General features: G+C 40.2%; 1 protein-coding gene across 1 annotated transcript in view; it reads left to right on the top strand.

Moving 5' to 3' along the window:
- The window catches only part of LOC115175637 (disks large-associated protein 2), a gene marked incomplete at its 5' end in the record, with an annotated part of 191,923 nt that overhangs the window by 160,373 nt on the left and 6,710 nt on the right, over positions 1-24,840 (top strand). The window contains 3 exons of the mRNA XM_029738938.1: positions 815-992; positions 3,033-3,252; positions 18,573-18,629. Of these exons, the coding sequence (XP_029594798.1) occupies positions 815-992; positions 3,033-3,252; positions 18,573-18,629 (455 nt within the window). The remainder of the gene's footprint in view (positions 1-814; positions 993-3,032; positions 3,253-18,572; positions 18,630-24,840) is intronic.

Raw genomic sequence — 24,840 nt, forward strand, 5'->3', positions numbered from 1 at the left:
TACCTTACCTATATGTACTGTATATGTACTGTACATATCTACCTCAATTATCTCGTACCCCTGTACATGTGGCTCAGTTGGTAGAGCATGGCGCTTGCAACACCAGGGTTGTGGATTTGATTCTCATGGGGGACCAGTATGAAAATGAATACACGCCCTACTATAAGTAACACTGGATAAGAGTGTCTGCTAAATTACTTTTTTTGTATATACTGTATATTTAGCCAAGTTATCATTACTCATTGTGTGTTTATTCCTTGTGTTATCTTTCTATTACTTCAAAAAAATTCTCTCTGCATTGTTGGAAAGGGCCCGTAAGTTAGCATTTCACTGTTAGTCTACACCTGTTGTTTACGCATGTCACAAATAACATTTGATTTGCTTATATTGTTGTACTATTGGGAGCTATAGGTGAGTTGACAAATTGTAATTGTGGGGCTAGTGAGTCAACAGTGTTTTGGGATTTGCGAGTAATGCACTTGTCATCGTAGTTCGGAGTTGATCGTAATAAGGCTGCGGTTGTCAGAGGATGAGTCACTTTTGCTGCCGGTCACACAACAACACAACACAAACCTGGATACAGCAGTAGGCCTACTGCATGTTAGCTAGGTTACCTGTTTAACTCTATATGAAATAGTTTGGAGCTTAGGTCCAAAAAAATTGCCAGAGATGTCTAATCTCAGTTAACCCAGAACTAAAATAGTGCATAATTTAGTCAGATGCCCGATTATTTTTACATAGCCATTCCACAAGAGATAAAGGGATGTCTGACTGACAATACCTCTCATATTTGTCTCTCTATCTCTCCATTCAGCCAGAGCTACCACTTACAAACCACCCGAGACATGATGCGGCCCCATCCCAGTGTCACCCTGGACCCAGCCTTCAACTACCCCCAACACCATGTACCCCTGGGACCTCAGTTCCGCTCCCGGAACCAGAGCTACATGCGGGCGGTCAGCACCCTCAGTCAGGCCAGCTGCGTAAGCCAGGTGAGTCCCACACAGGATCCTTACAAGGGGAACACCAGGAGACCCGGGGGAGGAGGAGGAAGGAGAGATACAGTAGATGCCACCAGGAGCCCTGGAAGAGGAGGAGGAGGAGAAGGAGGAGGAAGGAGAGAAACAGTAGATGTCACCAGGAGCCCTGGAAGAGGAGGAGGAGGATGAGGAAGGAGAGATACAGTAGACGCCACCAGGAGCCTTGGAGTAGGAGGTGGAGGTGGAGTAGGAGGTGGAGGAGGTGGAGGAGGAGGTGGAAGAGGAGGTGGAGGAGGTGGAGGTGGAGTAGGAGGTGGAGGAGGTGGAGGTGGAGGAGGAGGTGGAAGAGGAGGTGGAGGAGGTGGAGGTGGAGTAGGAGGTGGAGGAGGTGGAGGTGGAGGAGGAGGTGGAAGAGGAGATGGAGGAGGTGGAGTAGGAGGTGGAGGAGGTGGAGGTGGAGGCAGAGGAGGTGGAGGAGGAGAAGAAGGAGGAGGAAGAAGAGATACAGTAGATGCCACCAGGAGTCCTGGAGGAGGAGGAGGAGGAGATACAGTAGACGGCCACCATGTGGGCAGTGTGGCTGGGACCGTCTGTTGTTTGCTAAAGGGGTGGCATTAATCACAATAATCATACATTTACTTATAGAAACATATTAGTCACCACTAGATCCCCTCTCATTGAGATGGTAGATGCTTGTTCAGGCATTATTGTTTGAGAGATAGGGCTTTTTGATTGTTTAAGTTGTAATTGACAAACTGTTGACATATTTTGCGGTTTTCAAAATGATCCATGTGAAACCATTTGTGTTATTGGTGACATTGCATCAACAAGCAGCACCATACATATGTTATTTTCTATATTTATCTCATTACAAGTTCAAGTTACCCGTTACGGAAGTTCCTACACAGTACTAGGATGTTGTTTTAAACTGCTCAGTCAGTCTAGACAATGTTTGATGTTTGATCAGTAAAAAGCTTTGTTTTTATCCATATTTGCTGCATATTAGGTACACGATACATTGTGTGTTACAATGATTTAATATACCTAGTCATTTTTATTATGTTATTAAGTAGCAGGCTTTTATGCACTGCGTAATATAAACAAGATTAATTTTGATACACGTTTGGCACAATATCTCATTCTCAACCAACTTTGTGGTGCTATTTAAAAACTCCCCTCACACAGATGATGTTGTTAGTATAGCTTCCTGCCTGCCGTTACGTTGGATGCATTGCGATGGAGATATACTGTATATATTCACAACATTGATATTCCGCATGTTGTTTGTACTGTGTTGCACTGTAATTTCTACTTTTGAATAGGTTCTTGTAAGGACTTCTGCTTTCCCATTTCCCCAGTAGTAACGTATGTATAAGGCTCCCAAGTGGCACTGCATCTCGCTACAGACCTTGGTTCGATCTCAGGCTGCATCACATCCGGCCGTGATCAGGAGTCCCATAGGGCGGCGCACAATTGGCCCAGAGTTGTCCGGGTTAGGGGAGGGTTTGGCCAGGGTAGGCCGTCATTGTAAATAAGAATTTGTTCTTCACTGACTTGCCTAGTTAAATAAAGGTTCAATAAAAATAAAAATATCACAGGAGGCTGCCGAGGGGAAAACGGCTCATAATAATGGCTGAAACGGAGCAAATGGAATGGCATCAAACACCTGGAAACCATGTGTTTGATGTATTTGATTACATTCCACTTATTATGCTCCAGTCATTACCACAAGCCGTTGTCTCCACTTAAGGTGCCACCAACCTCCTGTGGTATGTATGTCAATGATGATGACTTGGGATAGTACATACTGTAAATGGTATACCAAATGATGCATTGTTTTTGCTCTTTTCATTTGGTTGTTTTATCTGCTTGGTTTTTTTAAGAAAACAAAGATTTTGATGCAAAGTTGTTTTTTTTAAGTTCGGAATTGCCAGTGCCCTTTTTTCCTGCTAACACTCCTTCATATTTACTGTACTAAGGGGAAGAGTCAAAGTGAAAAACAGAAAGGAAGAGGAAAAATTAAGGACTGCTATTCCTGTTTTTGTCTCTCAGGTGAGTGAGACTGAGGTCAATGGCCAGTTTGAGTCAGTTTGCGAGTCCGTTTTTAGCGAAGTAGAATCCCAGGCCATGGAGGCTTTGGACCTGCCTGGCTCGTTCCGCACTCGAAGCCACAGTTACCTGCGTGCAATTCAGGCTGGGTATTCCCAAGACGACGACTGCTTGCCTTCAATGACATCCTCCACTGTCACTTCAACTCTCAGATCCACAACAGGTAACAGTATGCATCACAAAATCCCCCCCAAACGAGAGAAGGCCTAGAAAACATACTCCTCATACATTCTATAACATGCGTACATCCTTAACATACCTACATATGTACAGTGGGGTACCCTTCAGCTTTGAGAGATGCTTGGTTGTATGATTCCGGTCATTTCTTTTTGGCTACTTGTCATTGTTGTGTGTCTTGTTTGTCTTGCCTCTGCATATCCTGAGTGTTCCGAGGAAATTTGCTTGCAAGTGCGCTACGTTGCACGAACGATGCATCATGACCCAGGCTTCCTGATTTGTCACGTGTGGCGGTGGCAAAGCTGAACCCGTAGTAGAGGGTGGGAGGGGCCTCATTCATATTAGCCCAATGAGAAGTCATACCCACAATGCACCATACCACATCAACACACTACAGTCACACTCACAGCACTTGGCATGTGCAAGAGGAACATGCCCTGTTCTAAGCATGTGAATCTCAGTGGTATATGTGTTGTGTGTAGAGTGTGAGTCGTGTAGGGAAGGATTAAGTGTTAAACAAACCAGTGGTTGGAGAGAGGGTCTATAGACCTCTATAGAGTGTTAGGAGGGTTCATAGTCTGCTCCAGAGAGGTCTTCAGCCTCCCCTTCCATGCTTTGTTTGACAAGTTCATTACACTAGCACAAGGGTATTCAAATCTTATCCTTTGAGGTCTGGAGCCAGCTGGTTTTCTGTTCTACCTGATAATTAATGGAACCTATGTGGTGTGCCAGGTCCCTGATTAGATGGGAAGAGTTAAACTAAGCAGTGAAACTGTCTTCAAGGTCCCTGATTAGATGGGAAGAGTTAAACTAACCAGTGAAACTGTCTTCAAGGTCCCTGATTAGATGGGAAGAGTTAAACTAAGCAGTGAAACTGTCTTCAAGGTCCCTGAATAGATGTTGAGGGCACTAGCGTCTCTAACTGATCTTGACTTATAAGCCTACAGAAAACAAGACAGCATCTTGTAACCGACATACGGTAAGTCAACAAACTCAGATATGGTACTGGTTGCACAAAGGAACTTACTAGTAAAGGTAATTCAGACCGTGTAAAATACATATTTTTTCTATATTGCTGTATTGTGTTGCATAAAACCACATTTGAAGATATGATTTGAGTAATATTTACTGGCAACTGATTTATCACTTCTGATGTTAGACCAACCAGAAGGCAGTTCTTGCAATCATGTGAGACTGATCAGTTGACTGATCAGTTGACAAGGCGCTCTCACTAACATGTTCAACAGTTATTTTACCCGTTAGGCCCACCTTATTAGAATATTTTTCTTTCAGCTAAATCTCACATTTAGATGACCTCTTAGAAGAATGTCAAATCATCTCTTCCAAGTGAACTTGTTGCAATAATTGTAGTTTTGATATTAAATATTCAGGGATTTCAAGGTTTTGTGCAACATTTTACACACAATATCTTTGTCACAACATCAACATATCTGGTTCGTTGTGTAAACAGAACCACTGCTCCCTCCGTAAACTAATTGCCCTAGTGCATTTGGTGTATGCCTGAAAGAGTAAAGCTATGAACCCTATTGAAATACTATAATTTCATATTACGTTTTTCATTTGACAATATTATGACCTGGATTTTAATTTCTCAACACATCTCGTGTAAGCAGTTGTACTAGCCCTCTGTATTTGTTTGAGTTTTTGGGGTTTCTTTGTTTTCTTGTACAATCTGGAGTTTTATTTTGTTTATCTTGTCATGCTCAATTGGGTTGCACAGTCAGAATCCCTCAGCCTACGATGTGACCTGCAGATCAAGGAGTGTCCTCCAATCCCACCGTCTTACCTGCTGAACTCCTTTCACCCAATAAGCTCTGTCCCAATTCTGTCCGCTTCCCAATTGGCTCACTAAATTGGCTCTGAAATGGTTGTCAGTTATTCAAGTATTTTCTGCATATATTTGTATTTCTAAAGGACTTTTTTTATCTTCCATATACAGTCATATCCAATTGGGCTATGGAACAGGATGTGCTAGTGAGCCTCAGGGAAATAATTGGCTATGACTTGTTGGCTCCATCTCAAGCCATATTGCAAAAATATCAACCATTTGGTGTCATTTTTAAGGGAATAGCGGCTTTGAAGTTAAATTAAAATAATCCATAGTATTTGACTGGCCTTGCCACTCACTTACATAAAAAAAAGAGATCTGAATTCTAAATCGCTTCCCAACCAGATGCTAGCATGTCAAGGCTAGCGGGGCCCTTGAGTGGGGAAGGGATCCTATGATGCCCCATTGGGCAGAAGAGCAGCACCCCCTCTCTATTTGACCAGCCATGCAACTCTTGAAGGATAACGGGGGACAGAACAGCTGGAGACTTCAGTGATGCCTGTCACAGGTATTTTGATGTCAACACACATACATGTGTATGTGTGTTTTTGCACTGCCTTCTCAGCAATACATATAAACGATAACTTTGATATGATACCAGGATTGACAATTCCCATTTAGATACTAGGAGAAACAAACAGGGGTCTGAACAACTCACAAAACTCTGAGGCCTTGAATTCCTTGTTCATATGCATTAATATTCCAGAATCATCTTTGTGATGATGGTGCCTCGCTGGCTTTTGCGAGTTGTTTTGAAGTGTGTCTATTTTTAAGCTAAAAGGGCATCATTGGTGTAACTGTATGATAAAGCTATACTTCCCAGTCTAATACATCATCTGCTCATAGCACAGCCATACAATATCCCTGAATGTTATCATATTGCCACTGTCAACAGTCAAAATGTGAGAGCAATTACAGTGTATTACAGTAGCTTTGTGTTTTTTATTTTATTTTATGAAAGTCGACCTCTGTAAAGGCCACATGTGGCTGGGTTTGACCCTTGGCGTAGAGGTTATCAGCCGTCTTTGACTGTGGGATTGCAGCCCATTCCCTGGTGCAGCACTATGGGGGGGGGGGGGTAATTTACCTGCCACTGGGGAAATTCCACATGTCCTATCAACCTCATGGTGAGGGACCTGACATGTTCAATAGGGTTCATAACTGCTTCTCGGCCCAATGACTTGAGTTGTGATTCTTTCATTGCCTTTTCATCTTTTCTGTTGCACCACAAAAAAAACTAAAAGAAACAATAGGAAACCACTTAGGAACGTTCTTTAACGAAACATGCTTTAATGATTTCATTCGGAGAATGGTCTTTTAATTTGAAACTGATTGGTAATGATGGTTTATATTAGGAACCAACAGGGTTCCACTTCCCAGGGTGCAGTGCGGTGAAAAGAGGGAAAGACTGTGGAAGGTAGATGTTCATTGAAATGAGTGAGAAGGCAGTGTAAAAACCGAAAAGCCTACAGTATGTGAGTTAAAATGCATCACTCAAATGGCTCAGTGTACCTGGTTGAATAATTCCTTTACGCATTTTAGTGTACCAGAGCTGTGTTAGAGAGCATAACAATTCTAGAGACCACTTCAGTTTCTGAAGGGCACCTCTTCATTAAGTTTACACGGTCTCTTTTCGGGTTTGAACAATCACAAATGGATCAGATAAAGGAATCACAAATGGATCAGATAAAGGAATCACAAATGGATCTGAGAAAGGAATCTCAAATGCATCATCTGATTAAAGGGTAATGATATTCGCAGGAGATTAGCGATCAACAAATAGTCTACACCATTTCTACTCCATGGTCTCAATGCAATGATTTCATCTCTTATATCCACTAGAATTATATGGTAGTTGTGGTATTTTACTCACATACTGAATGCATATTGTAGGTATATGTATGCCCACTCTAGGTTTGAAAATTTGGGCATTACAATTACATAACACTCCAGCTGTTCCCTCCCTTTGAATGTCCCTCTATTTGCATATTCAAATTTGTCTTCCAGAGGGATATGATGTGCTGGAAGGCACTTCTTTGCTAAACGAGGACATGATAGAAGACGACGACGGGGCCAGCTCCTCGGCCTATGAGGAGTTGGAGCGCCTAGAGAGGGAGAACGCTGTAGCTCGCAGCCAGCACAGCACCAGCTCCACTGTAACCGCCATCTCTGTCCCCCCGACCTCACCTCCTGCCTACCGGATCCCTGATGCCCCCTCCATAGCCGCCCCAGATCCCCCTGTACCTCAGGCCATCCAGGCCTTTAAAGAGTCCGCCAACATGGTGGCCGCCTTCAACATACAGTGGAAAGACGAGATCTCGGCCATGCGTTACGAACTGGCCGAGCTGCGCAGGGACGTGTGCGGCGAACTCAAAACTTTCAACAGCAACTTTTTCAACTTCACCCAGTGCTACAACATGTGGACGATGTGCCGCGAGAGCGCCAGTGACAGCTCAACACAGACCGGGGACCGGGTGTCTGTGGGCATCCAGGCTGGCACCAGCGGGCTCGTCAGGCAGAACACAGAGGACAAGTCTGTCATGTGCCAGCCGGAACCAGCCCCCTTTAACCTCATAAACCTGATGGACCCTCCCCGCATTGAGATCACTGGGGATTCAACGCCAGAGGAGGAAGCCAGCAGCCCCGCTAGTTCTCGGCTATCGGAAGATTTTTCAACATGGGACAACAGGGAGCAGAAAATACGCAAGCGCTCTTCAGGTGGCAGCCGCAGGAGTGCCAGTCTGGAACTGTGGAACAGGAAGTACACCAGCGGGCCCATGTCATACCTGTCAATGTCATTCTAATCATTCCCATGATACAACCCAGAAGAAATACAACATGAAGGGGTTTCCCCTTAACAACCCCCAGAGAACCAGAACAGGAGACAAGGCGAAAAAGCGCACACTATGTACACAGCGAGACAGGCAGGGCACTAATGTTGCTGAATGTCCCTTTACTATGGAGACATCTAGTTGTTGGCTTGTCATTCTCAGAGCAAGTAATGACCACATTGAACTAATCAATAATAAGGGTCCTGTAAGGCCATTATTAAGGGATGCCATTAATACCTTGGAATGTGAAAGACAATGATTTGAATGTTACTTCTACAGTCTTGATCCCTAAGCACCACTGAGTGGCTTTCAGCAGCTCCCTAACTAGGCTTCTGTGTATCAGATATTTAAAAGTTTCTTGTGTGACACTGAGTCAACAATTTGACTGTTTGAGATCAGCAGATGAGGAGGATGGTGCTCAATCCACCTTAAATAGAAGTGACAGGGAATGTACTCTCTCAACTGCGCTTATGTAAGGTAGCTTATAGAATGTAGCCATTCCATGAGGTGAGGTATAAAAGCCTTGACACCACTAAGACTAATTGAATGCACAAAATGACTTTATATATGTTTGTAATTTAAATATACGAATGTAATATAACGGCCTACTAACTTTTCAGTCCCCTAATCATAGGTCCTATCCCATCCCTTTGGTTACACCAATCAGATCCTTTTAAATCTGAGAACAACAAAGAAGTAGGAGCTAGGGAACCTGACTAGGAAACATTATGAAACCGGCGACAGATAACGGAGATAACAGACTCTGCAAATCTGCATACATCTGAATTAAAGAGAAAAAATTGTCACAAAACTTCAACCCTAGACTTGTTTGGTTTTAACTGAGCCATGAAATTCCAGTAATGTGGTGGCTTGTTTCTTAACCTTATTCATTCCAGTTTCTTCTCATGTAGAAACCTAAGCACCTGATTATACTGAAATAATACTGTGAATAACTTTTTAAATCCCAATTTGTAATGATTAAATCAAAAAGAAAGATCATATTTGTGAATAGGTCAGATTAAATGTAAAGTAAATAAAATCTATAACCATTCCCTAACCATTCCCTGTGTCAATGTACAAATGTATATTTTTCAGTACATTTTTGTGTAGTTAGTTCATGAAAATGGGCATTTTGAAAGCCCTAAATCTTATTTTGATTGGAGAAAAAGGGAACAGTAGAACGTACAAAAGCTGTAAACACCTTTAGTTTTAGTGTAAAATAGCCTAATATTTAAATTATTCTCAGTTTTTGCAACAAAATTCTAATTTCATTCAATGATGTTACCGTATTATATCTAACATTCATTAAGCAATTTAAAAGTGTAGTGTTTCAATTTTAAAATATTTCCTGATTTTACATAACTTACCATTTTAAGGCAGCAAGGTAACTCCTACATTTTAGTTAGCCAGCTGCCTTAAACCTTTTTTAAGTTATGTTAAGTCAGTATTCTTTGCATTTAATATACATAAGTCATACAACTTAACATTTAAAGATAGACGTTTAATATTTTTAAGTTGAAACAGCTAACATGTTTTAATTGTAGTTAACCCAACATTTTTCTCAAATTTAAAATCTAAAGAAATGAACAAAAATCTTTTATTCCAGTGTCCAACAAAGAGGAACTAAGTCTGCATTTACACAGGCAGCCCAATTTTCATCTTTTGCCTAATTATTGGCAAAAGATCTGTTCTGATTGGTCAAAAGATCAGAATTGGGCTGTCTGTGTAAACGCAGCCTAAGAGACCACACAAATGACCGTGACTAGCCAGGGTTTAGCATTATCTGAGTACGAATGTATCAGCTTCAGTTCATTCCAGCACAAGCTATGTTACATGTTTCAACCCTATGTGTGTATATACACGTATACTGAACAAATATATAAACGCAACATGTAACGTGTTGGTCCCATGTTTCATGAGCTGAAATAAAAGATCCCCGAAATGTTACATTTAAAGCTTATTCCGCTCAAATTTTGTGCAATATTTTTTTTACATCCCTGTAAGGGAGCATTACTCCTTTGCCAAGATAATCCATCCACCTGACAAGTGTGGCATATCAAGAAGCTGATTAAACAGCATGATCATTACACAGGTGCACCTTGTGCTAGGGACAATAAAAGGCCACTCTACATTGTGCAGTTTTGTCACACAGCACAATGCCACAGATGTCTCAAGTTTTGAGGGAGTGTGCAATTGGCATGCTGACTGCAGAAATGTCCACCAGAGCTGTTGCCAGAGAATTTAATGTTAATTTCTCTACTATAAGCCGCCTCCAACGTCGTCTTAGAGAATTTGGCAGTACGTCCTACCGGCTTCACAACTGCATACCACATGTAACCACGCCAGCCCATGACCTCCACATCCGGCTTCATCACCTGTGAGATCGTCTGAAACCAGCCACCTGGACAGCTGATGAAACTGATGGGTATTTCTGTCTGTAATAAAGCCCTTTTGTGGGGAAAATAAATTCTGATTTGCTGGGTCTGGCTCCCCAGTGGGTAAGCCTGCTCCCAAGTGGGCGGGCCTATGCATTCCCTGGCCCACCCATGGCTGTGCCCCTGCCTAGTCATGTGAAATCCATAGATTAGAGCCTAATCAATTTATTTCAATTGACTGATTTACTTATATGAACTGTAACTCAGTAAAATCGCTGAAATTGTAACATGTTGCATTTAGATTTTTGTTCAGTATACTATTTTTGTAAAGACAGAAAATGATGGCATATATTCCAAGTTTAGGTCATTCATAAGATTGTGACCATACTGTGTTCTTACATTACACCTCTAAGAGGGCTTAACAAAAGCTAAGCTCGTAACTCTCTTACATGGTTCTAAATCAACCCCTGCACCTTTGACCTAGTGGAGTTTCATTCATTACTCAAATGCAATCACCGTCTAGTGTGTTATATGTCTTAAACATCTCCTATTCAGTCCTCGTCAATGAGACAATCAGAGGGCATAGTCCACTATACCTCTTCCTCAATGTTTCCAGAGGTATGTGATACTATTGTACTCCTGAATGTACTAACACCGCCTTCACTAGTGATGGCCAAGCCAGGCTCTATGGAAACCTTAAAAGGTGGAGTCCTCAATTATCTTCTTTTAAGTGTTTCTAAAAAAAAAAGTATTTGATTGGTCATGAACCAGTCACGTGACACCCATAACCACTCATCTCCTCCATGGCGTATCAATGTAATGGTTGGGGCTTATGGAAACTTCGTCCACCTGAAACCGCTCCAAGTTCCACAGCGCATCTATCCATGGATGTACCCTCCAGAACAGGAATGTTACAGAGGCATGTGCAAATGACACCACTAACCTAAATCCCTCAAATACTTTATACGGATGAGATGGTTCACCCTAAAGATATTTTACTTCATCTGGAAAGTGCATCTTTTTATTTTACAATTTTTTTCATGACCAAAATACATTACTTGAGAAACACATGGCACTTTGGAATTGTGACATTTACACCAAGTGTACCAGAAAAATGATGTTGAAAGGTGATAACAGCCACAAACAATATAAGATAATAGAAATGATTTCCCCATCTGGCTACTGTAACTCAATGGGCCCAAGATCTTTGACCTTGCAGTGGATTGTTTTTTTGTCCTTGACTTGTTACAGTACCACACCACCTGTTGGATGTCTATAGGATTGTTGGGCTGACAGTGGTCCATCCTGTCATAGAAAACAAATGACTTCAACTGTAACTATACCAGTTTTTCTCTTTGCAATACAGGAGTAACAATATACACATTTCATACTTTTTTCCCGATTGTTGTAGACCCAGATTTCCAAAACAAAAAGGATCTTGAATGTTCTCTGAACGTGTTCCCCATAAGAAAAAAGCCATGGGTTGGCTGACATTTCCTGTTGTTTAAGAGGAAAAATAAGACTGTGAGAGCATCACACAAATCAACAGTTAAAATTTTAATATGTGAATTATTTAATGAAAAAAAGAAAAGGAAAAACAGAATGGTCTTATAAACACTAGCATTCATATTTCCTCTTTTCGCTTGGAATGACAAAGAGGACAGAATGCAGTGGCTTCCTCTCTCCATCCTTCCCAGTCTAGGGAGGGAGACTGATATTAAGGTGCTGAATCTATGATGGGGGCAGGTTAACTCTTGATATATCTCAAAACTACATTTATTCATTCTATGCAAGTCCTATGTCCTTTTCTGTTGTATTGTTTCAGGTTATGGTCAGTTTTTGTAGTTATTAGGTCTTTGGGTTTGTTTTCCTCATACACGTCTTTAACACTGGAAAGTACATATCATGAACAAATGAATTGTGCAGAGGCATTAATGGTAGAGAATATGTTGCATGAAACTCAGGCAATGCATATTCATTTTGTTGCTTTTTTTTTTAAAGATCTTGGCGTACAAAATGTATGATATTTTTTATTATTGTCAATTATTGATATAATGTCATATCAGTTAGCAAGAAAGATAGAAAGTATGTTTCACAATTATTGCATCATGTAGTCATGCATCATGTAAATTACAACATTCCACCCAGAATGACTTGAAATGTAGCAAAGTGCTGAGAATAATATTTATATTTGGTCAGGAAAACATTGGGCGAAGAATTGTACCTCGGTTACAAATAATAAAAGTAAAAAGATGTTGGCAGAGGCATGGCTTTTCAAATTGTATTTGTATCATGAAAACTTATCATGACCTCTTTTAAGTAATGGGACCATATTAATTACACTGTATGCCATATCTGGTCTGTTTATTTCCACTTTATGTTGCTACTTATTTAATGGGCCCCTGACATCTTTGTTTTTATTTAGACGTCTTATTGCTATACAGAGACCTGACACAAATACTGTGCTGCCCCTTTGATGGCCAGTCTTGGAGTCCATGGGGTTGGATTGGAATCTGATAAAAAAAATATATATATATATATATGAATAAAAAATACAATAATAGACTAGCCCTGCTTAAATACAAATTAATTTTCTACTCCTCAAGAGTTTTCTCCTCCTGTGTTTACGATTTTCTAAGAAAATGAACACATTGCTTTAAGTATACAGTGCCTTTAGAAAGTATTCATACCCCTTGACTTATTCCACACTTTGTTGTGTTACAGCCTGAATTCAAAATGAATGAAATAAAAAAAAATATTTTCCATCACACAATACCCCATAATAACAAAGTGAAAACATGTTTTTAGAGATTTTTGCAAATGTGTTGCAAATGAAATACAGAAATATCTAATTTGCATAAGTATTCACACCCCTGAGTCAATACATGTTAGAATAACCTTCGGCAGCGATTACAGCTGTGTGTTTTTCTGGGTGGGTCTCTAAGAGCTTTGCACACCTGGATTGTACAATATTTGCACATAATTATTTAAAAAATTCTTCAAGCTCTGTCAAGTTGGTTGTTGATCATTACTAGAAAACCATTTTCAAGTCTTGCCATAGATTTTCAAGCCAATTTTAAGTCAAAACTGTAACTAGGCCACTCAGGAACATTCAATGACATCTTGGTAAGCAACTCCAGCATATATTTGGCCTTGTGTTTTAGGTTATTGTCTGGCTGAAAGGTGAATTAGTCTCCCAGTGTCTGTTGGAAAGCAGATTGAACTAGGAATTCCTCTAGGATTTTTCCTGTGCTTAGTTATATTACGTTTATTTTTTATTAAAAAAAACTCCCTAGTCCTTGCCGACAACAAGCATGCCCATAACATGATGCAGCCACTACCAGCTTGAAAATATGAAGAGTGATTCTCAGTGATGTGTTGTGTTAGATTTGCCCCAAACATAACGCTTTGTATTCAGGACAAAGTTAGTTTCTTTGCCACATTTTTTGCAGTTTTACTTTAGTGCCTTATTGCAAACAAGATTAATGTTTTGCAATATTTTTATTCTGTACAGGCTTCCTTCTTTTTACACTGTCTTTTAGGTCAGCATTGTGGAGTAACTACAATGTTGTTGATCCATCCTCAGTTTTCTCCGATCACAGCCATTAAACTCTGTAACTGTTTTAGTCACCATTGGCCTCATGGGGAAATCACTGAGCGGTTTCCTTCCTCTCCGGCAACTGAGTTAGGTAGGATGTCTGTATCTTTGTAGTGATTGGGTGTACATCCAAAGGGTAATTAATAACTTCACCATTCTCAAAGGGATAATCAATGTCTGCTTTTTAAAAAAGCGATCTACCAATAGGTGCTCTTCTATGCGAGGCATTGGAAATCCTCCCTGGTCTTTGTGGTTGAATATGTGTTGGAAATTCACCTGTCGACTGACGGACCTTACAGATAATTGTATGTGTGGGGTACAGAGATGAGGTAGTCATTCGTAAATCATGTTAAACACTATTATTGCTCACAGAGTGAGTTCATGCAAGTTATTATGTGACTTCTTAAGCAATTTTTTTACTGCTGAACTTAATTGGGGTTGAATACTTGTTGACTCAACAAATTTCAGCTTTTCATTTTTATTAATTTGTAAAAAAATTCTATTGACATTATGGGCTATTGTGTGTAGGCCAGTGACACGAAATCTTAATTGAATACATTTTAAATTCAGGCTGTAACGCAACAAAATGTGGAAAAAGTAGAGTGGTGTGAGTACTTTCTGAAGCCACTGTTTAACAAGCAAATGTTCTAATGGCACTTTCAAGGCTCTTCTTTGTTTGGTTCTTTATTAAAGCCGAGGACATTTGGCAGGCAACAGGTCTATCATGTTTTGTTTTCTTAAAACATTTTTATGTTCAAGTCAACCTCAAGGGTTGGAGGTACGATCACCATACCTGTCCAGGTTTCATTCTTATTTGCTATGGGTTGACCACTGCTTAATTAAAAATATCTGTTTTATATAATTTAGGCTGCATTGGTTGACTTACAATATGTATTATTATTTTTATTTTTGCAAATTCTGATGTTTAATTGTGAAATATCAGTTGTTACAACATATATTTGCCTTATGTATTTTTTCATAAATCAATATATAAAATAATGAAAGAAGGTAAAAGATGTTTGATGATCTTGAAGGTGTTTTGAATGGTTGTGTAGTTTTTCCGCAATTTCTATGGGGATCATAGCTTTACAATGGCAATCAAAAAGAATTGCTAAATTGCTACAAAAGTCGTTGCAAACTGATCTTTTTTTTCATAGTGGGCCAACTAGGTATAAGAATAATTAATAAAGCATCTCATTAAATATAAATGATCCGGAAAACGGCACACAACAGTTACTCTGATTCACACACAGCATGGGCCAGGCACAGTATCTATGGCTTTGATCATTTCAATACGTTTTATTTTTGTACTAAGCTATCACCTTTTTTTTTATTCTAGGCGCCCGTAGCTTAGCTGGGGGGCGTAGAGCGTACGGCAGGTCTGGTAGGGGACCATTTTCTTATACTTTTTTGTATGTTGTTAATATATTTGTTCTCATCAGTTTTGTCCCACCTTCAGGTATTTTAATGAAGTACTAATCATTACTCTCCAGTTATTTGTCAGTAATATCATCATATTGCTTTACACAAATTTGATTAAAGACCAATTAAAAGTATACAATTATGATATCATTTTGATGCTTTTCCAAAAGATACAAAGTAGTTAACTTATATCTCTAGTAAATGCCATGTGTTCTATTACATGGTGCCGGCATGGTACCTTTATAAGATACAAACATAAAATATAATTCCATTGGAGACATCTTAAGCACGTCTTAAGCATGTAACCCAGAAAAAGTCCCCACATTTTTTACTGTAGTTTTCATTCAATAGTCACACATTTGGCTTTCATTTGTTTGTTATTTATGTTTGTCCTGACCTGTTTGTTATACCTTTTAACATTATTATGATTATTATTATTATTATTATTGGTATGATTAGCATGAGGCATACCATTAGCATCAGAATTATCATTGTTAGCGTTATTATTAACATTATAGTATTTGTATTTTACCTGAATCTCCTTCTTGATTTACTCAATATTTGTTTCAGTTTGCCCAACTGTTTTTATTTTATGAAAAGGGGCGTAGTAATTAGAGCTGGAACGTCTCAATTGAGCAGGAGCCTATCTCCTGTTTCTGTAGCGTGAGACAGCTTGATGTACAAGTACACCCCTGGACAGGATACTAGTCTATCACATGGCCATTTTATGAAAAGCCTGTTATCAAACTAACTCATGAGATGATGATCCGCAGCAAGGCAAACCAGTGACAAATCAATGACGCCATCAGATAGGATTAAAAACAGTACTACATAAACCTCACAAGTAGGCCTACACCAATCTTAATCTTTTTATAGGTGCATACTCATCACAGAGTGGAATTAGAAAGGTCAATCGTTTGAACTTACATCTGCTTCAAACAGGTAGATATCTATAAAGCGAACAAGCTGATGTATGAACATGACTGTAAACTTGAAGCTTTGTGGACGATGCATAACACATTATCACTTTTGCCAGCATCTTACAATGTTCTTAAACATTGTTTTTGAACTTGCATTAACTTTACACTGCTACTGACTGCTACTAAGGACTTGAGGATATCCATCTACAAGTGACAGACAGAAGTGGATCATCTGAAGACTATCCACAGCAGCACAGTACTGCAATGCAGAAGCAAATATTGTAAAACAAGGGGAAGTTTCCTCAAGTACAAGTTTACATTGTTGAAACACTTATCCAGCCCATTGATTTGTAAAGATTTGTTGTGTTATTCCATACATGAAAGGTTAATCCACTTTGCATCCATGGGGGCATCACCACTGTATGTATATATGTATGTGACTATGGAAAACATGGTTGTTTTTTCTACTTTCAACTGAAAGAGAATCAACATCACCAGCTCTTTAACTCAGAAAACCCGCAGTAGTGGAGTCAGCTGGACCATAACGGACTGTCCTCATCCTCGACCTGTCCTCTATCGAGTTTGTCCTCTATCCAACCATCTATCCATCTTTCACTCCATCCATTCATGATTCCACTCCATTCACTTTGGCAAAGTACCTATCATATGCAGTACCTTTAGCATACAGTCTAACATACCATGGGAAGTTCGTTGAATTTCTCTAATATTAATTGATCCCTTTTTGTGAGGAAAGCATTACTTTCCTGCATTTTAGTTTTTTTTATTGTCAAGGTTAGGAACAAAGGACCTGTATTTAAATGTAGGTCTGTTCACCATTTTTCTAATCTGAATTGGTCCCAGTTATTCAGCATGATGAATACCCATACCCCACTGCTCGTGATCAATCTGCTGCCCCCATGCTCATGTTGCTTGTCAGTCATCCCATGACACCATTACGCCAGTACCATCCTGACCTGAGAAAGATCACCTTCCCTGCAGTCTTACTGCCAGGCTAAGGCAGGGGGCCGCCAATGGCTCAGATGGATGGAGGTAAATGGAGAAGAGTGACTGGCAGTTAAAATGCCCACAACGATGTGGCTGATGTTCTTGACCACCAGGAAACAATGGAAAAGGTCTGAGAGTTCCTCTGGACAGAGAAGGAGTCAAAGGCAGACTGATCAGTCAGAATATTCTAGACAGAACAAATACAAGATACTGTAGTAGAAATACTTTTAATTAGGTTGCCCTTAAATAGCTCTCTCAAACTCTTTACTAGAGTGTAATTTTACTCTGCACCGGTGCATTATTACTACAGACACGCCTGCAGACAGTGATTGAATTGAATCTATCTCTCTAATTGATTGCAACTGTGTGTACTTACAGGTACTGTCCAAGCAGACCCGCTTTGTCTAATTTGCTCTGTCACTTTGCTGTCTGAACCTCATGGCCCTCTGCAAATCTGCTAAACACTACTGCAACTTCTTGACAGATCTCGTTCCAATTCAATCTCATGTTTATGTGGTGTTTGTCTGGCAGACTCGTTAATTGAATGTTTGATTGATGTGTCTTTCTCCTTTATTTGTCCTTCCTCTTTTAACATATTTCTCAGCTGATTAGTCCAACCCATTTTTTTATCTTCATTATAAGTTGTTGTTTTTTATATCCATTTAGTCCCTCTCTTCTTTTATCTTTTATGTGCTCATTAACGTTGTTATTTCTTCATGCCTCATTACCTGTAATCTATCTCTGCATGTATTTTGTTATTTGTACATTTACTCATGTATTTACATTTAACAGGTTATGTTGATGATCTTGTCTCATCTCTTGTTTACTTTCTCATGTGTGACTATTTGTTCCTGTGGTGTGCATCAGGGCACAGTACTATGTTCTGTGAGATTAGTAGATATTTCTGCATGTTTTTTCTCTGTGTAATCATGCAGAATAGACTTTTCAGCACAGCCTAATATCTGTGGTTCCACCAGTCATAACTGAAAATAGTCTTGATGACACTGTTGTGTGAATGTTCTTGTTGTGGATGGGAACATGGCAAACGTTGAAAACTGTGGACCATCCCAGCACTGTAATGTCCACGTTTATCTTTGTTATTGATTGATCAAATATCATGATCAATGAGAAGAAATGTATGTGTATATCACGTGAAATGTGTCTGTAACTCTCGCTTGACTGTGATCCTGATACGAGTGTTGGCCTGAGGCATGGTAGGTACTGTTATGGTCAGATAAACTATGTGGATGAGTCTCTCCTGGCCCTTCTTTTCCCCTCACTAACTGGTGTTGCCTGTTCTTTCCAGGGATCCAGTTTCGTCTCCCTTCTTCCTGCAGTGTAGACCGAGCCGATCCACCTCCAGGTAAAAAAGTCCTCATCACCTTCACCAATCCATACATTGCAAAATTGCCAGTGTTAATGAAGTGTTAACTCTAACACCAAAAAAAGTGTCTATATTGTCCCACTCTACATAGAGTAAAATGTTTTAATGTGTTCACTTCTTAACACTTTAAGGTTTAAAATGATGCGTTACAAAATAAACGTTTTCAGTGTGAATAGTCAACTCTAATATCAATCAATCAAATGTACTTATAAAGCCCTTTTAACATCAGCCAATGTTACAAAGTGCTATACAGAAACCCAGCCTTAAACCCCAAACAACAAGAAATGCAGGTGTAGAAGCACGGTGTAGAATACAGTTGGTGGGCTGATCATTATCTAATCTCAGCTACATTTCATTTTGTCCATCCATCACAACTGATGATGGAAATCCTGAGCTGCCTGGTGTGGTGTGGTACTGAGCATAGAATTAGGAATTAGAATACTAGAATGGAATTTAACCTTATGACGGAATAAAGGTCAGCCATTTTGGTCAAGGAGTTGGTCAACCATGGTTTGCAAGTGCTTTCATAAGATATCGTGTAAAATAATGTTTGTTAGTTAGCTAGCCAGTCAGTATTAGAGGGATGATTCCATGCATTTTTCAAATTAACTACCAATATGCCAACATTCCATTCAAACAATGCAGTCAATCCACATCCATACACTGGCTGAAATGATACTGAACCAAAAAATAAGCGCAACATGTGAAGTGTTAGTGCCATGTTTCATGAGCTGAAATTAAAGATCCCAGAAATGTTCTGGATGCACAAATAGCTTATGTCTCTCCAATTTTGTGCACACATTTATTTACATCCCTATTAGTGAGCATTTCTCCTTTGCCAAGATAATCCATTAACATGACAGGTGTGACATATCAAGAAGCTGATTAAACAGCATGATCAGTACACAGGTGCACCTTGTGCTGGGGACAATAAAAGGCCACTCTAAAATGTGCAGTTTTGTCACACAACACAATGACATAGACGTCTCAAGTTTTGAGAGAGTGTGCATTTGGCATTCTGACTGGAGGAATGTCCACCAGAGCTGTTGCCAGAGAATTGAATGTACATTTTTCTACCATAAGCCGCCTCCAACATTGTTTTAGAGAATTTGGCAGCACTTCCAACCAGCCTCACAAGCGCAGACCACATGTAACCAGGCCAGTCCAGGGCCTCCACATCCGGCTTCTTCACCTGCAGGATTGTCTGAGACCAGCCACCCGGACAGCTGATGAAACTGAGGAGTGTTTCTGTCTGTAATAAAGGCCTTTTGTGGGGAAATACTCAATCTGATTGGCTGGGCCTGACTCCCCAGTGGGTAGGTCTGGCTCCCAAGTGGGTGGGCCTCTGCCCTCCCAGGCCCACCCATGGCTGCTCCCCTGCCCAGTCATGTGAAATCCATTGACTAGGGCCTAATTTATTTATTTTAATTGACAGATTTCCTTATATGAACTGTGACTCAGTAAAATCGTTGAAATTGTTGCATGTTGCATTTATATTTTTGTTCAGTATGTTTGATGAGAAGACTTAGGGTGTTTCTCAATATGCATACTATCATGCGGGGCATGAGTCCAAATCAAATAATTCAAAACGGAGCACGGAGGGCACTTCTCTGTTGCGTACTCCGCTTGTACACCCTTCGAAGCATGCATCGATGCAAGCTTAAATGAAAAGTATGGACAGAAATATGAAGCAACCACATAAAAACCAATGCAACATTTCTTGAAATCAATGGCAGCTATTATTTGAGCTGAAGCGAGATGAAATAAGCTCCGACTTTGGAATGAAATGTTGCCCATTCACTTTTCATATGTTGCCTGACTACAATATTTTATCTTAAAAATGTTAAATACTTTCTGTGTTAATTCTGGCATGTTTAAAAGCCTACAATACCCACTGTATTATGTGTAGATTGCAAGCCCGTAGTAAGTCAATAGGGCAAACTGGCTAGTAACTACTGTTAGCTAGCTAGCTAGCCACGAATAATTGACATCTACCTTGTATAACATTAGTTTTAGGTCATTTTTGTCTGTTTAAGTAGCTGGCTAGCTAGATTACTGCGATTCACACATAGCTAGCTGATATTTAGGAAGTGAAATATTTGCTTTCTGTATGTTTTGTTTCTATTGCCATTGTCCTGGCTGGAAGAAGGTTCAGTGAATGGGGAGGTGCAGCATGTGTGAGGTAATACAGTAGGGGAGTGTGAATGCTTATCAAATGTAATGTTTTATGAGTTCTCCATGCTCTCGTCCTCACAAGAACGGACTCAAGAGAACGTCCTCGGAGAATGCACTAGGAGCATGAGAGTGGGGAGAACGGTAGTATGCATATTGAGATCATCTAATGGTACTCACAGGTTTCCAAGGATACGTAAATGTTGACATGTAATGTCTGTTTGGATATATTTTAGAGGCTATTTATACAGGGAATTGGCGTAAAACCTTTATAAACTGTGTTTATACCAACTCCCTGTATAAATAGCCTCTAAAATATATGCAAACAGACATTACATGTCAACATGTATGTATCCTTGGAAAGTAAAGCATGTGATATCAGAAATTGTAGAATTATTGTCTACCTAACATATTGTCATATATTTATACATATCTATACAGAGAATTGGTATAAAACCTTTATAGACTGTATTTGTAAAGGTGTTATACCAATTTGCTGTATAAATCTGTATAAATATTTGACAACAATTCTACAATTTCTGCATATGTCAAATCAGGATTATGCTGCTACTACCATTCATTCCAATTAGACTGGTTTGGATTTCTCCCTGATCAATATGGCTGCCATTTTGACCCCATTCTGTAACTTCAAGGGTTTATGACATAGCCCCTCTAGTAATTTAATAGGATCTCTATGGTATTGAGGATCTGTACTAAGCCTGAGCTGCCTGCTAGTCATTAGTTAGGTGGTGGTGGTGTGATAATGAGGATCTGTCCAATGCGTGAGGTCATCATGGCTCTCGGTGTGGGTTGTGTATAGCAGCTGGTGGTAGGAGTTAAACATTGTTCTCTGGTGACTGAGAGTAGGATTAAACATTGTTCTCTGGTGACTGAGGGTAGGATTAAACATTGTTCTCTGGTGACTGAGAGTAGGATTAAACATTGTTCTCTGGTGACTGAGGGTAGGATTAAACATTGTTCTCTGGTGACTGAGGGTAGGATTAAACATTGTTCTCTGGTGACTGAGGGTAGGATTAAACATTGTTCTCTGGTGACTGAGGGTAGGATTAAACATTGTTCTCTGGTGACTGAGGGTAGGATTAAATATTGTTATCTGGTGACTAAGGGTAGGATTAAACATTGTTCTCTGGTGACTGAGGGTAGGATTAAACATTGTTCTCTGGTGACTGAGGGTAGGATTAAACAGTGTTCTCTGGTGACTTGGAGGGTAGGAGTCAAAGATGGTTCTCTGGTGACTGAGGGTAGGATTAAACATTGTTCTCTGGTGACTGAGGGTAGGATTAAACAGTGTTCTCTGGTGACTGAGGGTAGGATTAAAAAGTGTTCTCTGGTGACTTGGAGGGTAGGAGTTAAACATTGTTCTCTGGTGACTGAAGGTAGGAGTTTAACATGGGAAATACCCAGTGCAAAGAGAGGCCAACGACAGATAGACATATCATCTCCTTTCAGGGAGTTTTACAGCCCAACCTCTCCTGCCTTTCCCATCGGCTGTTGGCTACAACACACCTCCTGAATACAGAGAGACTCACACGGCTCCTGCTTGTCAAGTTGCAGTGCAACGTCGGCAGGCACACAGGGTTTGTGTCTGTCTCACTGTTTGCTTTCTGTAGGGAGGCAAGGATGCAATATGGCATCTCTTGCTGGGTACAGGTGTTGTTCTTTTTCAAAGAGGTCGTTTTCTACAGAGTATTCAAATCCACTCTGTTTGAATGGGAGGCTGCTTAAGATGTCAGAGTTTCACACTTCCTGTCTGACTTTGAAGCAGCACACCATTAAAGCTCAGGATAGAAATGTAAAAATGAATGCTGTACGACTGTGTCACCCGTCCTACTCAATTTCCTATCCACCCACAAAGTCTTGCGGAAAAATGACAACCTTTTCAAGTGGGAAGGAATCCATCTAAAGTGAGAGTAAATGCAGAGTTCTATTTGTTTCATGTGGAGTCTTATCACATCTAATGACTAATTAGATCTATCACACAATCTGCTCGTTAACATTGTGAATGGATTTAGTTCATGTTGTCCCTGATCTTTTTACCAGTAGTGTAATTATGTTAAAGATGTGTCAGCCAGTCACTGGCAATGTGTGCAGCCGTGCGTGACCTTGAAAGGATTAGGGAGATTATTCAACAGTAAGCAAAATGTAATATTAATGAATGAATGAATGAATGAATGAATGAATGGTTCAGTTGGTGCATGAACACATTAATAAATGAATGCCTGAATACATGTGTGACTATTGAGTTCCCGAGTTACACAACTTATTGGTGATGAAGTCTATTTTTGTCACTGCAATGAATCACAGCCTTTCTCCTTCAGTGACTCATCCAACAGTTTCGTAAAATAGCGGTTTAGAAATGTTGTATGACAATGTCACCATCCACAGGGCCATCCGCATGCTGCAGTCTCTCTGCAAACGGTGAGCTCAGTAATGAACACCGTATCTGGGACTCCATGAGCTGTTCCTTTCATCATGTAAAGGAGTGTTAACTGTCATAATTCATTGTACTGTATTCTGTAGGGCATAATTCCACAAAACAAGCAACTGGTGTTTGGTGTCTTTGATACTAGATAATGTACAGTGTCAGTAAATGTATGATGAATCACTTCTTGTTGGAGTGTGTGACAGGGTGTCAACAAAGTAAGATGATAACACATGTCCTCACTGACCTGATGATAATTCACAAGGAATCTGGTAGTAACATCTGCTCACCTTTGTCTCACATGGCCTGTTTGATAGAACTATATTAAACAATAACAGGAAGCTATCAGAATTAGAAGTTAATATCAAGCAACTGCATTTAATATAATTGAAGCAATGGTACCTGTCTGAGCCCAGCCTGTGATGTAGGCATACTGTACCTCCTTGCTATTAGCTCTGTTCTGCTGTTTAATGTTTTATTTAACCCTTATTTTACCAGGTAAGTTGACTGAGAACACATTCTCATTTACAGCAATTACCTTGGAAATAGTTACATGGGAGAGGACAGGGGATGAATGAGCCAATTGGAAGCTGGGGATGATCAGGTGGCAATGACGGTATGAGGGCCAGATTGCATTTCCACTTGAAAGAAGGGTTACTTCTCATTATCCTTCACTGCCCAGAAGGAGCCTTAGCCTGTTAAAACTGGGCTTATTAACCAGGAAGAAGGGTTCCTTCCCATAATAATCCACTGCCCAGAAGGAGCCTTAGCCTGTTAAAACTGGGCTTATTAACCAGGAAGAAGGGTTCCTTCCCATAATAATCCACTGCCCAGAAGGAGCCTTAGTCTGTTAAATCTGGGCTTATTAACCAGGAAGAAGGGTTCCTTCCCATAATAATCCACTGCCCAGAAGGAGCCTTAGCCTGTTAAAACTGGGCTTATTAACCAGGAAGAAGGGTTCCTTCCCATAATAATCCACTGCCCAGAAGGAGCCTTAGCCTGTTAAAACTGGGCTTATTAACCAGGAAGAAGGGTTCCTTCCCATAATAATCCACTGCCCAGAAGGAGCCTTAGCCTGTTAAAACTGGGCTTATTAACCAGGAAGAAGGGTTCCTTCCCATAATAATCCACTGCCCAGAAGGAGCCTTAGTCTGTTAAAACTGGGCTTATTAACCAGGAAGAAGGGTTCCTTCCCATAATAATCCACTGCCCAGAAGGAGCCTTAGTCTGTTAAAACTGGGCTTATTAACCAGGAAGAAGGGTTCCTTCCCATAATAATCCACTGCCCAGAAGGAGCCTTAGTCTGTTAAAACTGGGTTTATTAACCAGGAAGAAGGGTTCCTTCCCATAATAATCCACTGCCCAGAAGGAGCCTTAGCCTGTTAAAACTGGGCTTATTAACCAGGAAGAAGGGTTCCTTCCCATAATAATCCACTGCCCAGAAGGAGCCTTAGCCTGTTAAAACTGGGCTTATTAACCAGGAAGAAGGGTTCCTTCCCATAATAATCCACTGCCCAGAAGGAGCCTTAGTCTGTTAAAACTGGACTTATTAACCAGGAAGAAGGGTTCCTTCCC

This window comes from Salmo trutta, chromosome 1 (genome assembly GCF_901001165.1).
Source record: "Salmo trutta chromosome 1, fSalTru1.1, whole genome shotgun sequence".
Lineage (NCBI taxonomy): Eukaryota > Metazoa > Chordata > Actinopteri > Salmoniformes > Salmonidae > Salmo > Salmo trutta.